The sequence below is a fragment of the Bombus pascuorum genome, chromosome 17 (assembly GCF_905332965.1).
Source record: "Bombus pascuorum chromosome 17, iyBomPasc1.1, whole genome shotgun sequence".
NCBI classification, from domain to species: domain Eukaryota; kingdom Metazoa; phylum Arthropoda; class Insecta; order Hymenoptera; family Apidae; genus Bombus; species Bombus pascuorum.
The window spans coordinates 2,217,003-2,239,845 of NC_083504.1; the positions used below are offsets into that span (position 1 = coordinate 2,217,003).

Here is a 22,843-nt window from a genome sequence, read left to right on the forward strand (position 1 = left end):
TATTATAGAAAATAATATTTCACATAAAAGAAATATGTATACCAAGCTTCAGTACACAAGAATACAACATCATAGCAGTTAAATGTGTTAAATAATGGACATGTACAGTCCTTGCTGATGAAAATTACCCCACTCGCAGGAAACCATTAAGGATCATATCAAATCCTAGCCCAATCTGTCTGACCACCCTATTTCCGTGATAATCATAAATCTCTCTTTGCCCAAATAAATATAAATAAGAATCAGCAAAGAAGAAGCCACATATCAACGACAGATGACCAACATTCCCTTGGAAAATGGCTTCTATCATGTGTACGGTAATCTCTGTTCCCTTGGAGTCAGTCGATCAGAGTATTCACGGTACGTACGAGCCGAAAATAGTTGCTAGGGGTGTAAAAGGGGCAACGATGTAAGCTGAGCGTGATTCCGCGTGCGGATTGAAATATCCGAAGGGATAATTAAGCTTGCGAATGGCGCATGGTTCAACGTATGAATAAATAAATTGAATGGCGCACGCAAGCCCTGTAAGCGTCGAATTATGCAAAGCCTTTTTGCCCCGCAACATTTCTTTCTCATTAAATCGATCAGCCTGTGGCGATCTACGGATGGAAAATGTATGTGTTCGCTAAATTGTTACACGAGACGTAATGTGCCGTGTCATAGAACGTAGGTGCTAACGAATCGAGTCGGACCAACTCTGCATCTTACTCTTAACCACCAGACCCGTTAATGGAGCACGATTTGCGCGCGTTACCGTTCGGTGATTAGCGTTCTCGGGCCATTTTCAAAGCGATTGCCTCTACAGCAACTATTCTCTCAGTCTTCGAACGTGTAGTCATTAGATCGCTAAAACCATCCTGCTTCTTCAAGGATACAGCGAGCACATCTCGAAAGAAAATTGTTGGCAGATTAGTGCGATGTTTGGCAGTTTTGCAATTAAAATGTCACAAAAGAAAGACCTGGCGATTCCATGAAACCGTTGAAACGACTAACGGAATGGCTAAAGCGCAATGTGGCTGGAAATGTAAAAGTAGACTCGACGTGTTTGTTACTTGGCATGCAGAATTCGGTGTTCATGGACGTCTTCATATGCACGACCTACTCCTCGCTAACCGTGAATGTCACCGTGACCAATCTTTCTTCAGCAAGCGAGCAGCTGACTTATGCATTCTTTTTTATCACGCATCAAAGTAGGTACCATACTCCGTTCCCTACTGGCCTCGGTAGCTTTAATTTTCTCTTTTTCTCTCTTTCTTAATACACGTTTTTTTTTCTTTTTTTCAACCGACAGAAAGTTGCGTTACAGTTACTACAGGTGTTACGACAGTTTTATCTTCACGATTATCGCGGTCTTTCGATATATTTTCTTGTAGGATTCGTGGAGCTGATTTCCAAGCAAACATACGTTTTCCTTTCTAGCGTTTCGGGTTTCAACGGAGGGAAGAATCGTCTTTGAAAATTATCCTAAGTTTTTTCCTACACTGTGTCGTCAATTTCAATAGCAAACGTCAATGAATGGTTGGCCTGGAACGAAGCTAACTTTCCATTTTCCATGTCAATTTCCACGATGAATTCTCCATCTTTCTCTAATCATTTTTAATCGCTGCTTATGTTTCTTTAAATAAATAGACTGAGATATTTGCAGATGAATTTCCTCCAATCAAGTAAAATAAAAAATAGTTGGTTACGAAACTTGGTTAAATAGTGTCGAACACTTTGCAATGATAAAAACGTTAGGTGATTATAATTTTTAAATGATTTGCAACTTCGTCCAGTTATTAGCATTTTGAAATATCTCTGCATGAGATTACGTTTAAATTACAATATCTTTTTGCTGTAGTTATATCAATGGTAATTAACGATTGTATTAATTATAAATTAACACCGTTACATCGAATAAACATTAACATAACATAAAAACGTAACGTTCATAGAAATACGTCTCATGCACGTGTTCTCGTGTGCCTTGAACTTTTTTCTCCCGCCACGTGTCATTTACGTAAATATTTCCCATCGCAGTGGACGATCTTCCTACATCTTGTAATCGATGCTTCAACCGATTCCCTAATATCTTCCAGAGTGATCAATTGCAAGAACGAAAACAATTTATTCATTTTGAAAACAGTGTGAAAACAGACAAAATATTTAATACGAAAAATCCATTTGGGTATTGGAAATAGATTGACAGATACAATAATTATAGTTAAATTATCGTGTAATATCCTACTTTAGTCAAAGATAAAATGATAATGGAGGGACACAAAGGGAAGCATGAGAAGAACAAGGATGGATGACAGTAGATCAAATTACAGAAGAAAGGAGAAAGAGAGAAGCAGAAGGAAGGGGGAACAAGTGTGACCAATTGCAAAAACAAAAACAACTCATCCAATTTGGAAACAGTGTGAAAACAGACAAAATATTTAATATGAAAAATCCATTTGGGTATTGGAAATAGATTGACAGATACAATAATTATAGTTAAATTATCGTGTAATATCCTACTTTAGTCAAAGATAGAAAGGTAATAGAGCTAGAATGAAGGGACACAAAGGGAAGCATGAGAAGAACAAGGAAGGATGACAGTGGATCAAATTACAGAACAAAAGAGAAAGAGAGAAGCAGAAGGGAGGGAGAACAAGATAAGGAGGTGAAGATATAACAAACATTATAGCAAAAAATAGCCAAAGAAGAGTTACCAAATACTTAGAAGGAAAGACTTCAGTAGGACAGAAAAATACCTGCAAGACTCAGATGTGGAAACGAGACCAAATCAAGGGAATACTGGAAAGAAGAGGGAGAAAGAAGATGCAGACTATGTAAAAGGAAAGAAGACCTGAGACATGCAATAGAAGAATGCGAGATAACGGCGGGGAGGGGGGCAAAGGACACAGAAAAAATACTAAACGAGACTGGAGGACTAATAGAATTGAAAACAATAAAGGAGAAGAGAAGGGCAATACACGACAGGAACAATAGGAACGACAATAAGGAAACACAGCAAGCAGGCAAAAGCCCAAAAGTTGCCATAGACTGCAATATAATAGAGTGGATAAGAGGGGAGGCAGATACATAAGAAAAGAGAGATAGACAAGGAAAAGAGTTCAGATAGATACAAGGGAGGAAGCAGTAAGATGATAGCGCCATAAGAATGAGACAATGTAAAAAGCGTAACCGAAAACTAAGTAAAAATAAAATAATAAGAAGACAATATTGGTAAACGCAGTAATTCCTTCTCGACAATCGATCAACAACGACAAGGAAATATATTTCTCACTGTCCAAACGGCATTCAACGATCCACGATTTTAGCTATGGCAATTTCGCTCAAGATTTGCTCTAGAAACCCATCGATCAATACTAAGGAGCAATGGTAATAAGAGCGACGTTAATTTTACGAGTTTCGGAGATTGATCAAGCAAAGAGAAGGAAAACACGAACTCGCGCAAATTGTTGGAGAGTTCAATCGCATCGGGGAACGTGTTCGACCATACGTTTTAAAACGGTGATGTAAATGCGCAGAACCGTTGATCTCGTGTGATTTATTTGCAAAGGAGCGCGCGGCCAGCGAGCAGACGTCTATTACGGTTGATCGGCCGTAAATCAGGCGTCGCGACGCCCAATCTTCCAGAATAATTCTCAGATTGTTTTAACTTCGACTAATCGTTTGGCATAAACAATCGACGCGGTACAGAATTTTTACCCAGCGTTTAGTATCTTCGCGTTTCAGAAAATAAGCAAATGACTAAAATTCTTAGAAATGGGATACCGAGGAAGCGTACTTAAATGCACAGAGTCGTATTTCGATGTTCACGGCACGCTTTGGTGTCGCTTCCCCTCTGAAATTAAACCCTTGGAAAAATTTCAAAACGTGGAAAAATATTCTAAATAGCATTTTAAATTATACATAGTATTCTACAATTATTTAAAAATTCGTTATCGTCTGTCACAAAATTAGAGACGCTTTAAGACCAGCGCTCTTACGAACACGAACTCGAAAACCCTGAAGAAGGGGGGTGAGGGTCGATTAAAAGACCAGAGGTAAAGACTTATTCTCTAATTCACATAAATAATCCAGGCGGTCGTGGTGTTTACCAGGTAGAATTATACGACGATGTTACGCCTTGAGGACACGTTAAATCGGCCTCGATACCCGGGCTCATACAGACTGGGTGCATCCGCAAGGATCATTGTGCCCGGTTGTTGCAGTGCTCGTGTCGTATCAAAGCCCAAGACGCACGAACAGACGCCATTCAAGAGCAGGCCATAAATTTCCTGGGGAGTGAAACACTGTTTTTTTACAATCACTCGTTTGGCCTGGATCGACGAATGCCCCGTTTCATACGAGCCTCGAATTCCTGCCGACCTTTTTATCGGTCTCGTTTAAATAGCTAGTAATACGTAGACAATTTGTCGGCCAGAGAGAACAAGGATGATGATATCCGATTCAGACACTGCAGCTTTCTAATCGACTTCAAGTTAAATTTATAATAATTCCAAACTAAATCGAGCAGTTAACAACGTCTGACTAATCAATTTTTCCTCTGGTTTTCGAAAGTGTAAAATAGTTGAATAATAAAACGATCAATTTCTGACGTTAGATTGCAATTGGTGAAATGCAGGTCAGGGAATTTAATGTAGAAAATATTCTGAAATTTCATTAGCATCCTAATAACATGCAATTGGCATGATGATGTTGGTAAGAAATCAATCTTGCAAACATACATTTAGAAAGAGGAATAGCGTACAGTATGAATTGGCCTTAAACGTCTAATTAGCCAATACCACCTATACAATTAATAATACTTTGCTAATTGTTACGCAGTGTAGCTACATGTGCAATAAACATATTGCAATTCCTCTATACAGTTTCAAACTCGTTTCAAACTTTATCAACGTAATCATGATAACAGGAATCTCACAACAGTTCTAATGAAATTTCAAAGTGTGTAACATACATAATATATTCATAAAACGTGTGTGCAAGTGTTGGAATATGTTTTTAAGTCTGTGTATAGAAACTTGTACTCAATGAACCGTATGAAGATGTTTGGAAGCAATCGGTAGAAAAAGACATCAGGAGGTTTACGCGTCGGTTTTCCAGCGACTTTTGTCGCGGGAAAACCACGGAACGCGTGTAACGTGGCGGCAGGCCAGCTAGAGCCATTCAGCGGCAGCTCGTAAATTTTCAGCAGCGGGAATCCTCCTTCGGGGAGGGGTTTGCCGGGGCCGAAAGAGAGCGACTGCAGGAGCATAAGGATCAAGGATCCCCGTGGTGAGCGGGCCACGCAGCAACAGGCGGCCCACTTCGCTCCCGGCACACATCCATTACCCCATCGGCTCATCCCGTTTGCGCTAGCTGCTTGCATTGAAAATTTATGTCCTAATAAGTGATTTGTACCGCGCTTCGAGTCCTTCCCCGCGCTGGATCTAAATTGGACAACCTGCCAGCATCTACCGAGGCGAACGCGTGCTTCAGCCAATACACGATTATGGCTTTAAAATTTGTCGAATGGCTGCTGTTGGTCCTTGTAGTTTGCTCGCTTTATAATCGCTGTTTGTATTCTTCTAAATCGCCAGATTTTAAATATAGATTGTGTTTTACAAGAGTGCAGCTTCGTACAAACGTGAAAGCAAGTCTGTAAAATGTCGTAGTGTTTATCTCAACAGAACGAAATGTAATTCGATAAAATAATATGGAAGAAAAAACGTTGTGCGTCTATTGTTTCCTCATAGAACGAGAGAAACTTTTCCGACAACCTAATATTTTGTCCATTTGGGTTCTTAAGGTCTGAGATTGTATTTAGCGGCGAGCTATGTTTTTATTGAGATATGTGTAATTTCGCGTGCTACACTAGATTAGTCGCGTAGTAGTGACACACATATATGAGTACGAGTGTGTGGAGTATGTGCGTGCGCAGCGTAAAACAGAAGAATGCAACTGTTGCGTACGCGTGGTGATGAAAAAGATGGCGAGACAAAGAGAGTGCTGAGACGCGCGCAAATGTGTATCGACGAATATCTTGTAAATCACATATTAAACAAATCTGAAACTATTTTGATATCAATTCTAAGTGTAACTTAAGTGTTCGCATACGTTTATTTCCGCGATTAAGATCCGCAATTCTTAATAGTTATGAATCTTCAAAAGAAATATTTGAAAAGTGGGAACAAAGTTATTTCTTTCTGTCGCTTTATTTATTGCGGATTTTGTCAGTACCACCTAATGACAAAGTCCACAGTCACTTAGTTGCCAAGCCAATATTTCGTTTTATCGTGTTAGAAATTTTATTCGTCTTTGTTTCTATGATAAATCTCATTTTAAAGTTACTATTGAGATACGTGTAATTTCGCGTGTTACACTAGATTAGTCTCGTAGTAGTGGCACACATATATGAGTACGAGTGTGTTGCAGTACGTGCGTGCACAGCGTCCCGTAAAACAGAAGAATGCGACTATTCCGCTGGTAGCGCGGTAAAGATGGTGAGGCAAAGGAGTGCAAATATCCACGAATATCTTGTAAATCACATATTAAACAAATCTGAAACTATTTTGATATCAATTCTAAGTGTAACGTAAGTATTCTCATACATATATTTCGCCCATTAAGATCCACAATTCTCCACAGTTTTTATGAAAATATGCGACAGGTAATTTAAATTATTTAAATTAGAATTAGATATTCAAATTGGAAACACCTGGTAGAACGACATTTTAGAATATCGATTGGAAGAGAATATATCGAATGTCTTCATTCAGGAATCATTCGACTCGTCTTATCCAGGATTCGACCGGATACGGCCATTAAACATCCGCTATATCTCGGTTCCCATAAAAACTCCATGAAGTAGCAATCCCGAGGGTGTAAATTAAGTATTGTTAAACGGTCATCTGCAAAGTTGGATCTCGCAAGGAAGAATATGATGGCTGCCGCGTGAATGTCCGAATGCGTATGTAACGTTAACACGGAACTAGCTGTATATTTGACAGCGTATTGCTTATGCATGCTGATTGATTAATGCATACTAATGAAAAAAAGTTTTTGTTGTTACTAAGATGAAATATGCGACGCGACTGGGAAAACCAGTTCTAGTCTAGCGTTCCCGTGTTAGTTTCGCCTGTTAGGCATGGTATAATGCGCACATACGTCTGCGCGTTCTCATCATCATGCGTGGCCGATACCGTCTGCCTCGACCATCCTTCGATCTCTACAGGCTTGTTAATTTCCTATTAGAAATCAGGTGGAAAAAGACGATCGTTCGACTAACTCGTTGGCGAGCTTTAATTCGAGATTAAACAGTGCGCCGAAGATTACCATAATAAAAGCAGGTAGATTCATTTTGCCAAGGTTCTTGAGAAAAATTCTTCCACTATTCTCATACTTAACCACCAGCTAAGTGATAAACTGAAATAGACCTTTTAACTAGTCACACCATTAACTTCTACCTTTCACTGAGTAATAGAAACCGAATAGACTACCATAACAAGTAAGTAACTGCATTTTTAAGTAATCTGAGTAAATCAGCAAACATTAACTGAGAATCAAAAAGTGCTATAAATCCATACTAATAAACTTTTGCATTTTTCAACATGAGAATCTATGTACTTGTTCTCCCAATGAATACGTTTGAAATATTGAAACTGCCTTCTTGTTGTAAACCCTTTAATGGATTTCTATTCTTACAATAGTTAAGTGAAATAATAAATTAAAAGTCGACTAGAGAATAGAACGTTTAACCTATTCCTGTGTTGCTGCCTACCTTGACCCAAACACGACCAGGCCGAACGCCGATCAATCGCAAATGCTTCGGCTATTTATTGCAATCGACCAAACAAATATGACCCCAAAGAGCTGACTCGTAATAGCTTCTCGTATTATCCGCTTGTTATCCTTCGCTCGAATCGCACCACCCTTTCCACAGCCGGTAACGAGTTCTAGCCACTCAAAACGCAACCGATGATCACCAAAACCAACACGTTAAGACGATCGAGACGGACTTGTTAAAGGGGGAAAGCAATCGCTGGTTGTTCTTACCACCAGCCATTTTAACTGCTACCGATAGGCTCCTATAAAGTACAATAAACCTTTGCTCGTAGCACTTTCTGTTCATAGTCTTCATTTATGGTGAAATGATTGACTCGTGATTACGGGCTGCGAAGGTAGACGATCCTCAGATTGCTAGATGGCAAATAAATGGAGAATGAAAAGATATGGAACGCCAGATCGACGCTGAAGTCACGTACAATCATTTGTTTCCACACAAAAACCTCCATTGGAAAGGATTTTATGTGGCATTCAATAATACTCAGAACGGTTACATGAATCTTTTATGAAAAATTACATGGCAGCCATAGAATGCCAGAGGAGTATTACGTGCTCATCCGTTTCTCTTTAATTGTCCTTATTATCATGCTATTTATTTATAAGATCGGATGTGTTGAGAATACCTGATACAGGAACGCGTGGATGTATTTGTAATGTTGCGGATTTGTCAATACCAGCTAATGGCAAAATCCAACCCAATAGAAATATATAGCGAAGTAAACACAGTGTATGCTGACGCAGACCTTCACTGCAGCAGTGTCATGTTACACTTGAAGGCGATAGGGAGCATGTTGATGCATTTACAGCAAAAAACATTACCAACTTTCATGTGTAACTCTAGATGAGAGTTACAATAGACAGCACAACAACAAAAAAATAACATTCACATTCAAGGACACAATAATATGGGCTCCTCCTTTTTCTTTTATTTCAGTAACTCTCTTACACACCTTTGTCACGGTATTCAGGTGATATACAAAAGAAAAGATGTAGAGTTTTCCTAGAAGTAATTACTTCAACAGAATTAATACAGCAAATGGCGATGCTGCGTTCTCTCGTGAAAGGATTCTATTTTATCGCTGATTAATTATGGAAGAAGAAGTCGAAAAAGATTCGACTGGATTTTCATGAAAACAGATGCGCCTGCTTCCACGCCATTCTTTATAGGAACATTTTCCTCGGACATCAATTGATTTGTTAAAAATGTCTAAAATCTAAGGAATAAAATCTATTTGAAGGAAACATAGCTATTTCGATCATGGCGTTTCTAATCAATATTAATCGATGCGCGTAATTTATTTGACATCCGAACGTCAAACCACATGGTTTATTTATGAAAAATTATGAAGAGTGACCATAGATAACTTTATTGCAAGACTTTCCCGTTATTTAAATCACGAATCGTATATGTGAAAATAAAATTCATTTCCCAAGCTTTTTCTCAAACATAAAAAGAAATTGCAACAAATGTCAAGAATTGTTACTTTGTTCTTGAGAAAGATTCTAAATATTTGAGTGATTTCTACTCGTAGCTAGTACTTCGATTTACTAATCGATATTTTCCACTTTATCTATTACTCATAACATAGAAGCAAAAACTATTTATTGTAAAAACAAGAGTGTCCAGTTACCCAGGCATCTTATTTCTATAATCATGAGAAGCGAAGTTTACATGAAAGTTTTCCACGCGAAACTTTAATCTATGAGGCTTTCAGCGCCTGTTACAACAACTTTTCAATTACTCTTACAATTACAAACGTATTCTACCACTTCTACACCGAATGAAAGACCTGGTTTATGTCTTCTCCATCACACGGACATCGTTCTCCAATCAAATAATCCGAAACGTCCAAACAAACCTACTCACGACCGAACGATTACCGTCGGATAGACCAGAAGAAACATCCGGAGAGGACGTTTCTCTGTGTTTATTTATGAGAGAACGATCGGCTTGTAATTACGCGAACCCACCTTCCGCTTGCTTCTGCCAGCTTCTTGTGGAATCGTTAACCTCCAGGCAAAAATAATTGCGCGATCGTTCGATGGACGATAGCGGGTCGCGCGAGGCCGATTATCGTGCCGTTTAACGGCCAATCGACCGTTTCTAAATAGACGGCGAGTTCGAAGATGAGCCACCATCGTTCACCGCTGATTCGTTTCGTCGACGCAAGAGATCGTCGTGCTCCGGTAGGCCGCGTTTCACGATCGTTATCGCGAGTCTCTTAACGCTGCGTGCTTCGTGGACATTAACGCGGCCGCTACTTCGCTCTTCTCGTCGATTTTTCACCGTCCACCAACCCACAATGAAGATTTCCGACTGGATTGCAACGAGATTTCGTGTTAATTGTGATTTTCGTGTCTCGGCTCTGATTGATTTTTCAGCTCGTTGGAGGGGAACGTCGATGCAAGTGTGAGAAATTGGTTAGGTTAATTGGCATTGTCTTCGCGTTCCATTCTATGAGAATAATCGTGCAGATTTCTATACATAGTTGTATTATACGCTAATAACGCTTAAGTTTTTCGAATATCCCTAATGATTCTTCCTTATTTTGAAGAATAATTCGCCGTTTGTATCGTGAAACATGTAACTCCTTAAACTACAATCAAGATACATAATTTCGAATAAATTCCGATCGCGTATAATGGAAAGGATATTGAGAATTATACCGCTCTTGTATAAGATAATTATGCGTGGAATAAGCCAAGGATACCGGGAAGTAGGACTTTAATTGCGTGCATCATTTTCTCGGAATACTAATTACGTTCAGCATCTCCCAACTTTTAATTTGCCAACTTTTTGCACAACCCAATAATAAAAAATACAATATCAAATGATGCCATCTTCTGCCCCCGGCTTCCAGGAAAAATGTTCCATCGAGTAAATTACCTGCCCTTGCAAGAATATTTACTTACTGGCCTTATGAAAGCCTATCGTTAATTCTGGATTTTATTATGATGGAAAATAAAATAACCAAGTATGAGAGCTCAATACTCGTCTGAAACCGGCAATTTTTGAAATTTCGTTACAGAAAGTAAATTTGAACACCAACCTTCCACGATCTTAACCACTAAAAGTCCTCTTTTACCGACTGATAACTTTCTTATATTAAATTCGACGCGCTCAAATATACATTGTGTATCTATTAGTAGGGAAAATGACGCCACATTGAAATTCCTCGATCTAAAATAATCGATGTTCCCCATGTTCGAAGATAATCGTGGTTTCTTCTCTCCAACGCGGAAAATTCGATCGCAGAAACATGTGATCCGTGGCACGTTTATTTCTTCAGATCACAGGGTTCAACGTTTACATATCAGCGCGTGTTTCAAAGCGTCGCGACGCTCCAGCTAAGATGCGTTGTTGAATACGACCCTTGACGAATCAATTATTTCCTCCTGGATGCGGACATGTGAAATGTCTATTCTTACGCGTTCTTTCGACCTCTTTCGAAACAAATACTACGCCATGACGAGAATTGACGTCATCGTGTCGCTGCCACGAATCAGCTTCGAATCAGCGCAATTCCATGTGTTTTCGATCAGAAAAATTAGCCACATTTTGCCTCGAATTTTATGCGTTAACTGTATCGATGATTATCCACGTTATTTGATACAGTGAATTTTATGGTAAAGCGACGGTAGGTTTTCATGACGATTTGAAAGCATGTGAAGTAGCATGCACAATGGAATAACGTAAATATTAATGCAGGAACTGGTTCTGTGAACCAACCCTTACGAATATATCTTCTGATTTGTGGTTTTTGTTGAATGAGAAGAGAATATGTAATAATAAAGTATCAAGTCTTAGGTTCTTCCATTCGATCTAAAACGAAATTAAAGGTATCATTTTTTCTTTTTATTGCTAGAATATTTTCTTTTAATTTTTAAACTACATTTATTATTTATTATTACGAGAACGTAAATGTTCATACAAATTAGGTTGTCCAAAAAGTGTCTTTCTTTTACGGACACGTCTTATACAACGATGCATCTTTGTACGAACATGAAACCTAACCTGTCGAACGTTGTGATCTTTGTTTTGATAGAACAAAATGGATCATACGTAATTCGATAGCGTAATATAAAACGAAAAATGTTGTGCGTCCATTATTTCCTTATAAAACGAAAGAAACTTTGAACTAATATTTTTCTGAACTCAATTAAACAAGCGAAGATTTATCCCATCTTCTAAAAAATAGTCAGTTCTTTTTTATTATTACTAGACTATTTTTCTTTCAAGTTTTGAAGTGTATTTATTATTTATTACCACAAGAACGTGAATGTTCATACAAATTAGTATTTTTCTGAACTTGTTTAAGAAGCAAAGATTTATTCCATCTTCTAAAAAATAGTTAGTTCTTTCTTTTTATTACTAGACTATTTTTCTTTCAAGTTTTGAACTGTATTTATTATTTATTTATTTGTGAATGATCATACAAATTAATATTTTTCTGAACTTGTTTAAGAAGCAAAGATTTATTCCATCTTCTAAAAAATAGTCAGTTCTGTTTTTTTACTACTAGACTATTTTTCTTCCGTTTTGAACTGTATTTATTATTTATTTATTTGTGAATTTTCATACAAATTAGTATTTTTCTAAACTTGTTACAGAAGCGAAGATTTATTCCATCTTCTAAAAAATAGTCAGTTCTGTTGTTTACTACTAGACTATTTTTCTTTCAAGTTTTGAACTATTTTTATTATTTATTTATTTGTGAATGTTCATACAAATTAGTATTTTTCTGAACTCGTTTAAGAAGCAAAGATTTATTCCATCTTCTAAAAAATAGTCACGAATACTTTGAATATTTTGTATATTTTTGCACTGTACTCACTTTCTATATTTTTTTTCCTGAATCCTGAATCTATGATTTTGAAACCCGTACAACAACAACATCATTGTTTCTTAAACATGGCCGTTAGCCACTCGTAGATCTGGCAAATTTGAATCAAACTACTGTAAATCCAGAATCTCTGAGAGAGTAAAGAAGCAAAGAAGAGAAGGAACAACGGGTTCTTTGCTTTCAAAGATCGTTTATAGAAGAGACGGTTAGGTTAGGACTCACCTAGCGTAATTATCTCGGGCACAATTCACCCTTTGACGGCAGGAGGTTCGTGTGACTTTTCGTGATTTACGATCATCCTGTGCTTCACCCGTTTATTCACAATTCTGTGAACGAAGCTGTTATTACGACAATGTCAGTGCAATTAACGTAAGGTTAGGCTCGCTCAACAGACGTCCTTTCGGCTCCAAAAATTCGAGTCTCCACAGAAGACGGTACCGTTCGCCGTGCGTCGCATTGGATAGCGAGACGAACTTTAGAAGATTGTTGTACCGTCAATGGAGCTTCAAACACGAGCTCTTTCAGTACAATAAAGCTTCTCTAGCAATGCAAGCTAGACGGTTCTAAATATAGCCTCGTATATTAATTCGATTGAATTCAAGTACACCGCGATACTGCACAGCCTCGCATCAACAATTCTTCACGTTTCCGTCAAAGTGTCTCTATTAAATCAAAATTTCAAGCGGGTAGAATCGTCACGTAAATACGAAGAAAAATTCGTCGGAGGAAACTCGTAACGTTCGCGGCTGAAAGTTGCTCCAGCCGCTAAAAGATCCTCTAGCCACAGTTGGGAAAATCCGTGTCGGTAATCCTAGCCCCCCAGTGCAGCAGCCGCGCACTGGAAACCAGAAACGCACAGGCAACGTAGGGGAAAGAATGAAAGCGCGAAGGAGGCGTGAGCGCGAGGGAGAGGAAGTCGAGAGAGGCGCAGGAAAGGAGCTTTGGATTTCGTATCCCGTTTGGGAGGCCCGTCGAATGGGCTTCGGCCTTCGTTCGTGAGAGGCCGGACGCGCACAGCGAAAGACTAACAGAGAGGGAACGCGCAAGAGAACGGACGATGGAAACGGTGAAAGAAAGACACGGCGAGGCGACGAGACAGAGAGGGCCATCGAGAAAGAGAGCAAGACGACGAAGGAAAGGGCCCCCCGCGCCTCACAATGCAGCCTGATTTATGGCCCGGGCGCACATACATAGAGTTACACACGATATCATAATACCATTAATTCTTCGTCAAATTCCCCGCTGACTGAATCATACTGGCCACGCAGTAAATCACGCGGGGCGACTAATGTGAACGCGACCAGCGCTCGCTGTCTTATCTCCTTTGAACCACGGGGGCAGGTGGATCCAGTCTCTTGGACTCCGCTGAATTACTCTTGTCCTGGCCTCGGACTAACCCCCTCCTTGTCCTTCCTACTCTTTCCTTCTCTACCAGGTCTAACCCCCTTGGCGTCCTCACGACGCGAAACCGACGCACTCTATTTGTCTCCTCTCGTTTCCGTATTTTTATAGTCGACGTCGGTTATCCACGGGAGAATCAGCGAGCTGATTTCACCAGGGACTACCACCACAGTAGCGCCACTCACTTGTCGGGACACCGTTTACGTAATCGCGGTTTCACACAGATCTCGAGGTTCACGTTGCGAAGATACCTTATGCGAGAGGACAGCGTGGGCAGTAGTGGGAACTGGTCACGGGCTTTCTTCCATTTAGATGATTTCGTTTTTTACTTTTACATTTTTCCATATTTGTTTTTGTTTGTTCGAAAGGGACGAGAGAAGGTAATGAATCGAGAACGTTGGGCTGCCGCGCTCTTTCACCATTTCTGGCATCATTAATTTTGCTAGACTTTTAGAAAGAGTCGCTGTCTTTGAAAGAAAATATAGCGTTGAAATTCTCTCAAATAACGAGGTCTCAATTTTAGATACTCGTATCGAAATTCTATGATAGGAAAGGTGGCTGAAGAGATGTTTCAGGTGCCTCTGTTACGGTTTCATATTTCTTTTCTTCAGAATTTGATGCCTCACACCATTTGACTATGCTCTATTCTATTTATGATTCCTGTTACAAATAAAGAACTTTGTCAAACACTCGAAGTTCTTAATAAGTTTTCAAAAACCTGTGTCAGATTTTTTACAAAATTTTAGAAAATTTAGCAACTTTTTATTTATCATTTAAAAGAAGACGCTGTATTTATCGCCATCCTTATCAGAATCCAAGCTAATATCACATTATCCGCGTCTATCATATTTCGCGACTCTGATTCGCTCGTCACCTTTCTCGAGCTTCTATTTATTCTGCTCTTACTTCTGACACGACAGTCACGTAATTTCCAGCTAGTTTCGAAGAAGCGAGGTTATTCTATCGATTATTTTCTGCTATTCTTACACGTCGGCCATTCCGCGATAACGGGAAACATTTACAAACTACACTTTGCCCCGACGCAAATTGCTTCAAATTGCCCTCCGATAAATTTTTTCGCCGCGTGCCAACCCATTAGCCGCTCATAAAGCGATACGCATTTAGTATCGAAAAAACAGCCGACTTATATCTCGATTTCTATATCTACGATATATCGATACCTACTAAATGATTACCAAAAAATTTCACAGAAACGATAAAGAATATTTGAAATAGTTGCAACATCACGGCGCATGATATACGAACGAGGACCGCTATCAGCGACGAGTATCGAAATTTATAATCGCTCGGCTAATATATTTTATGCGTGATTTAACGACGATTTAAGATGGCAGCCGCCGCGAAGTAATCACACAGTCAACTAAGACCCGCATTCCTGTTATGACATACTGGCACAAATTTCCGTGGCGCCGAAAAACAAATCACCGACTGCTTACTTTTACCCAACCACGACGTTTCTTTCGTAGATCTACGCGATGACTTATCGCCGATCGGGTCCCAAGCCGACGCACGATTTACGGCCTAACAGAATCTCCATTTTCGCGTGGTTCCACGTCGTCCTTTTTTGTCCATCGTGCGTGTGCGTCCGGAGTAATTCGTTTATGGTGGTCCACACACTTCCCGTGTTCCAGGAAACACGAGAACTGTCGGACTTTCAGAAATTCGAAACTTCTTTTGGCCGATTACAGTTAAGGAATTCGTGCACGCGTCGCCGGAAACGAAAATGGGAGAATGATGAAAAAGTAAGAGATATTTTGCGATATCTTGTATCTTTTGCGATAGCTTATATATTTCGCGATACCGACGATGTTATTTTATATTTCTTCTTCTTCGAATAGGATCTTGCTATATCGGTAAAAAGCAAAATTGTAGCGAGTCTAATTTATACGTCCATATTAATAATCGTGTCCTACCAGGAAACGCAAAATAACCGTGTTTTAACGTTCCCCCCGCAAAACACAGACTACGCTTGTCTCGCAATAATTTCCTAACAACTTGACCGCGAGTATCTCTTCGAATCGAACAGCCTACTGTCTTTAGGACCAATTCGCAGAGTAATTTGGCCCAAGTTCGTCTACCGTCCGACCTTAACCCGCAATTAAATGCAATCGCAGCGATTGAGTTAGGAGAAAGAAGAATAATAAGAAGAAAAGATTCGGGACTTACTCTGTCCGATGTGCACCCTCTTCATCCATGAGTAGATCTTCGGTGGCTCGTTGCCGGTGGGGTTTGTCTTATTCGACGTGTTGTTGCCAGTGCTGGAGGTACTGGAGGTCGAGGATGCTGGCGAGGATGCGGATGACGCGGTGGTCAATGTGGAACTTCCCTCTGCTACAGGTCTGGAACTTCCGCTTGCGGGTGAGGCGGCCGATGCGGCGACCGACGACCTCGACGAACTTCCAGGCGGCGAGGTGAGGCCTGACGCGGCTTTGCTGGTGCCAGGTGCTACCAGAGGGGTCGGACTGTTCCTAGAGGTGGACGTGGTCAGATCCTGGGGCGACGCGACGCTGGTTGAGGACGTCGAGTCGGCGTACTTGCAGCTCGACGTGGACGGTGCCGATGGCGCGGACGCGGCCTGAAGAAGTGGCGTCGTCGGGTCTTGATGCAGCTGCTGCTGAGGATGATGCTGTTGCGGATGATGTTGCGACTGCTGGTGCAAATTATGTTGCTGCGAGGTTGTCGTTGCGCTCAATCGAGGTTGTGGCTGCAACTGCGTGTAGTCTATCATACCCGTGGGCGCTGTATGTTGCATTCCAGAGGCTGGTGTGGCGTACGGATGCTGAGGATAGTGTTGCTGAGGAGAGTAACACGGTGCAGGGTAGCTAGTCGCCGCTGCGTTCGGATTGTAATAATCTCCACCTGCAGGCGATGCCGCCTGCATCGGTTCTCCAGGTGAATTAGCTGTGGCTCGTGGTTGCTGTTGCGTCTGCTGCCCCGCGTAGCAAGACGCCAGCGAATTGACGAACTGATAGGAACTCATAGTTCACGCGAGTAATGCACCCGTCGTCAACGTCACTGTTACCCGACTCGTTCCACACGTGTTACGATTCGATATTCCACGACAACAACACCACCGATCTAATCTGGATCTCCGAGTGGCGGCAAGATACGCGCACTGTCGTTAAATACGAGAGCCTGTCATCGCTGGTCGTTGATTTCACGACGACGACGACGACGAAGACGAGAACGATGACGGTGGGAACGGTAGCATGTCACACTTGCCGATAACAGAGGAACCTTGGATATTAGGTGCTATCACTTGGTTAGGAATAAAAACGAGCTCACCGTTCTCTTGTTCGTTTGCCGTGTTCACACCTATCGCGGCCCGTTACACGCGGATAAACACGTCCCTAAACGATTCGATAATGAACGAGGGGGATCGCGACGAATAGAAAGAGACGCAGTCGTGTACCGGCAGGCGGGCAGAGTCTAAACCGACCTGAGCCGTGTCGAGTTTACGAGGGCCACGTGGGCCTAGGCTATAAAACTGTCTTCTGCTTCTTTACGACCTCACGAGTCGCAATTACCTACAGAGAACTCGTCGAGGCAGCGTGCAGTAGCGCGTAACAGCCGGCTTATCGGGTCGCCCCATTGAAGACCAGACCCCATGCACTTCTTTATTTCTTTCTTCCTCGATGATTTATTCGCACGAATCACCGCGTGTCCTTTGAAACAGCGTATGCACGAAATCCGCGGTTATGTTGGCGTTCGCGATACGACGTATCTTCAACGTAACCAACCGATGCGATGCGTCCGTATGACAGGAAGATTGACGAAAAAATGAGAATGTACACGGCTAACGAACAAAACGCGATCGTCGTATGACGGAAGACGGAACCGTGGCGAATGACTCTCTGTCCGCGGTGAATCGTCGGTATGCCGGTGTACCGATATCACCGCATTAGGGGGTGAAGCGTTATTGCCGCGGCTCGGCGTTCACCGTTCCTGTTGCGTGCGCGGAGGGTGGTTGGTATCGTACTGAAGGCCTCGCTACGATCCAACGGAGGCCCGGTGTATGCGGTAGCTTGTCACGTGCCCGCGCTCTCTGCGTGTCAGAGGAGCGCCTCGACCAATCCCCGTCGTTCGTCAAACCTTGATTGGTCTCTCCGCCGGCGTAGGATTCTTCAACCCCGTTCCTTGCGTCTCCGTCGGGTCTGTGTGGTGCTGGTGCTGCTGCTGGCGCTGCTGCTGCTGCTTGCTTGTGTGGTGGTGTTGCCTGGCTGCTACCCGACGTGACAAGAGCCGACGAGAGGGGTGTGCGAGCAGGACAGGAAATCCGTGGGGTCACAGAGAGGGGATAGCACCGTCAGGGGGGCTAATGGAGAGATATTCGGGAGCCCCGAGGACCGATGGTGGGGCGAGGATCTCGCTGCTTCTTTCTCTCTCTTTCTGCTTTGCTGTCGTTTTCTCCTTTGCAATCTTCTAGCCGCAACGTCACCAAGAAGTAGTCTTCCGCTTGCCGTCTCTGCGAGGGGGCAACGCGCGCACGCGCCCCCTTCCGCGTACACCCTCGTGCCGTCGAAAGAAGGAAGAAGAGATGGTTCCCCGCGAGATGCTACCGCCGCGTTCTGCTTGATCGCCGATCGCTTCGATCTTTTTGCAATTTCTCGTTTTTCGTTATACGTTAGCGGTATCGCGCGATCATCATCGTTTTTAATTGCTACCTTTAATTTCCTCCTGTGTCTTCCATCAAATCTTCAAGATTTAACGAGCTTAAACGACGATGGTCTTCGATAGTTTCCGAGTTGAAAGGCTGCTGCTTCCACGGAATGTAGATTCTTCGTTTCTCTTAGACGAAATTTCTCGCGACCAAAGGAATATCACTGCCATCGAGCCACTTTCGGCCGCATTTCGCGGGCCCCGTGTTTCAGAAGGAATACGCGTCGAGAAGCAAACGGGTCTCTAGCCGCGAACGAAAGAAGGGATGCGCATAAGTCAGCCGGCCGGCCGCGGCTGACAGTTTTATGAGAGTTTGATAGTCTCCGGCGCGGTGTTCTCTGATGGCAGAGGAGCCGGAACGTGTCCGTGGGAGAAACGAGGCTGCTCTCGCTGGTGGGAAAGAGAGGAGAGCGCTCGTGCGAGCAAGAGGGAAACACGCGCGCACTACGCACCGCACTCTTTATTGTCCCATAAATTCAAACCTGTTGCCCATAGCCGAATGAGAGAGACGGACCGAAGGAAGGAGCAACAGAGATGGAAAGGCAGGGTGACGGATAGAGAAAGATGGATAGAGAAGACGGAGAAGGAGAGAGGAAAGCGTGCACGAGGTTAGGAATCCTCTCCCAATCGCGCAATCCGATTGACGCCCCCGTTATCGCACGTACGGCGAACCCGGACGCAACTCGTAACTCACTGAACCGACTGAGCCGGTCGAGAGGAAAGCCTCGGAGTTGGCGGCTCGAAGCAAGCAGAAGCATGTGTGACGTAGTAGCCAGTTGGTCAAACGGGGGGCACCGCGGGGTGGCGACGTGTCGGTGGGGTTCCGGAGCGAAGGGGACGGCCGAGGAGGCGGAGCTCTCCTTGCTTCTCTCGGATAACTCTTCGTGCTCGACTTCGGCCAGTTTTCATGCATATTTTCCGCGTTCCTCGCCACTACGCTTCGCGTAATTAAATCATCGTCTTCCTGTTTTCCCTTTGCTCCATCTATCCATTATTTTCATCTATTTTATCAACTGACTACTCCTTGTACAGTCGGTGTTGCATTTCAAACGATCCTGTTACATTCTCCTTATCTCTATGATTTCGATATTTCGTCGCAACATTCTCACAAAACCATCGCTACACGTTTCGACCATAGATGGATAATTTCGAAGCAGGAGAGAAGCGAGCGAAAAGCCACTAGTATGCCACTCGCTCGCCAGATGTGGCAAGTGCGTCCGTTCCTGTTGAATTGTCGCGCGCGCCCGCCCCCGGCCGCCCCACCCTTCTCCCGCGTCACCCCACTACAGCACTGTCGCGCCCCACCATCGTCCACCAAACTAGCTATCTCTTCCTCTTTAAGTTCTCTCGCGGTTGTGTACGTGTACGCTACTATCCCCACCACCTTTTCAGTATTCGCCACTTCGGAGCCCGGTATTTGTCCTACACCTACCATCCTTCTAGTCCTCTCTTTCCACGTCGCGGTGGCGTGCCCTGAACGATCGCGCGCGCGCGCGTCAACCAACTCGTTCGCCGAAGAGGAAGAGAGAGGGAGACGGAGGTTGACAAGTGATCGCGGATCAGACACGGTTCATTCTCGCCGCAAAACACCGTCGAGTCGTTGGAAGCGCGATCATTGCCAGGACGTTTGCGGATTCGTCATCGCGCCGACGATGCCGCTTTGTTCTTGCAGACTTGGGGGTCCGTGTTTCCGGTGTTCCGCAGGCTCCTTTCCAATGAATTCTCGCAGCCAGAACCGGATACAGTTGCATCGTTGCAGTTTACCATTTGATAATAAAATTCGGATGAACATCGATTGGCGAGAATAAGTCACTTTTGAAATTGTTCGTTCTTTGGACTGATGGAGATGGATGTGTTATTTGCAGGTATTTTCTTCGCACAAAGATTTTCTATGCAGGGTTTATAATATTTCTAGGCAATATAAAAGTGTAAAAATATATTTGTTATGCTATTTAGTGGATGGAAGAAAATGTAGCTTCCATTTCTCTACATTGATAAAAATATGAAATTGTAGAAAAGTCCGCAATATACTTGTAATTCAGTGTATTCTAAAATACTCTACTTAGAAGAAGTTATACTTTTTTGCAAATTACTTCAAAATATTTTATAAATCAATTACGTTATAGATGCTTCTCTCGTCACAGTCATTCGCCATTACGATTTATATTTGCCACACGTTCGATCGAATTTCGTACCACGTTCGAATATCCAACAAGCAACAAATTATACTTCGATGAAAATTACGAACGTCCCATAGCATTCGGAGAATACTACGAAGAGTCGCGCTGATGTACGTTCTTCGGGACGTAGGTCGAGATAACGAAGTCATCACGTCAGGACGTCGATGTATTTCAGACTGACGTAATGAAAGCCAAAGGCATAGGGGGAATCGGTTTGGAAAGAAGTCGACCACGGTCGGGGCATTTCGGTCTGATCCGCATTGCCTCGCGGCCGCGTGTCACTCTTTTGTCGTTTCAAAGCTGTCTCTCTTGCGCTCGGCGTTCGTCCATTCTCCGCCTCTCTGTTTCTCCATTCGTCCCATTAGAAATTCTAATAAAGCCGTCTCAGGTGTAAAAAACGTATCGGGACCCCCATGAATCACGTGTCGCAAAGCAGAGCCGCCAGGACACGTGTATCTGTTATGCCTTCCTCTCCGCGACGCGAAAGGGGATGCTTTGCGCGGCGTTTTCTTCTCCTCTTCCTTCACCAGCGGTAATATTTGCCGCTCGTCCAGCCAGAAGTACTTTGGGCAAGTAATCATCGTCGTTGATAGCGGGTTTTAATCAACGAATTATCGTGAAGTACATTTCTTATGACTTGTAAGTAGGAATGGGTTGAAGTGACTTGTAAACTACAGATGAGAATGGGTAGGTAAATCTGTGCAAAATAAATTTAACTCTAGTTCTAGTAATCATTTCTATATTTCTTTCATAATTTCACTCTTTCCTTACTGATGACATATATACAATTTTTATGCAGTTTTACAAATACGTGAAAGATAGAAACTTATGTATACTCATTAGATAACTGCAATTTTGTTTACCCACAAGGGGTTATTTTACATATGCTGCAGAATTTTTAATGTTACATTATATATGTACAATTTTTTCTTTTTACTTTTGCTACTCACAGCGGTTCAAATATTTTACATATGCTACAGATTATATTAAATAGTATATAGTATAGCATGCATTATATATTATGCAGCATATTTACAATTGCTTTTTGTTCTTTTATTTAATTCAATTTAGCATATAGCAATTTCAGTTCGCATGAACATATTGAACTTGCTACCTGCCTCAGTTGTATAGTATACAAAAGTTTTACAAATATGTACAAGATCAAAACTTATGTATATTCGTTAGATAACTGCAATTCTGCTTGCCCACTGTATAGCATGCATTAGATATTATGTAGTATATGTACTATTGCTTTTTGTCTTTTTACTTAATTCGGTTTAAATGGAATATAATAATTTCAATTCGCATGAACATACTGAACTTGGTGCTGTCCTCAGTCGTACGACACGCTAGTGACCAATGATGCAATGATTCGTCCAAGTAAGTTTAGAAGGCAGTGGTTTAATGTAAGTAGATCTTGTCGTGGTTGTGCGCCTGTCACGATGCTCATATATTAAACCCCTGCGTGGACGATTTCATGTGTTTGTATAAATAAGGGTTGCCAGGTCAATGGTTCTCTTTTTGTCGTTGGCAGATCCGTGGGCTGATGTTTCTTGCACGGTAATGGAGATATGTAGTTGGAACATAACCTTTGAGATATTCCTTTCTATTCATTATTAAGACTTAATATGATAGGTTATCTTACAGTGAATGCATCTGAAGGATTTTTATCGATGAAAGTAGTCTAACCTCAAAATCTGTGTCAACTCGTTGTTAGACGTCTTAAAATATAAAAAGGTCAATATTTAAAAACAATTATTATATTGATTAATAAAAGACCACATATTTCTTGCTTCAATCGTTAGAGGGGAATTTCCCCTCTAACAATGATCGCATTAATGAATATAATAATACCTAAAAATATTAACAATAAAATGTGGTTCCGCCATAATTTCTCAGACGTGACGTGTACATAGT

At 42.0% G+C, this 22,843-nt stretch overlaps 1 protein-coding gene across 1 annotated transcript in view; it reads right to left on the bottom strand.

Moving 5' to 3' along the window:
* LOC132915490 (homeotic protein Sex combs reduced) overlaps positions 1 to 22,843 on the bottom strand; it is a 219,472-nt gene that overhangs the window by 29,614 nt on the left and 167,015 nt on the right. The window contains exon 2 of the mRNA XM_060975342.1: positions 16,254 to 19,439. Coding sequence (XP_060831325.1) covers positions 16,254 to 17,067 — 814 coding nt within the window. The 5' untranslated portion in view covers positions 17,068 to 19,439. The remainder of the gene's footprint in view (positions 1 to 16,253; positions 19,440 to 22,843) is intronic.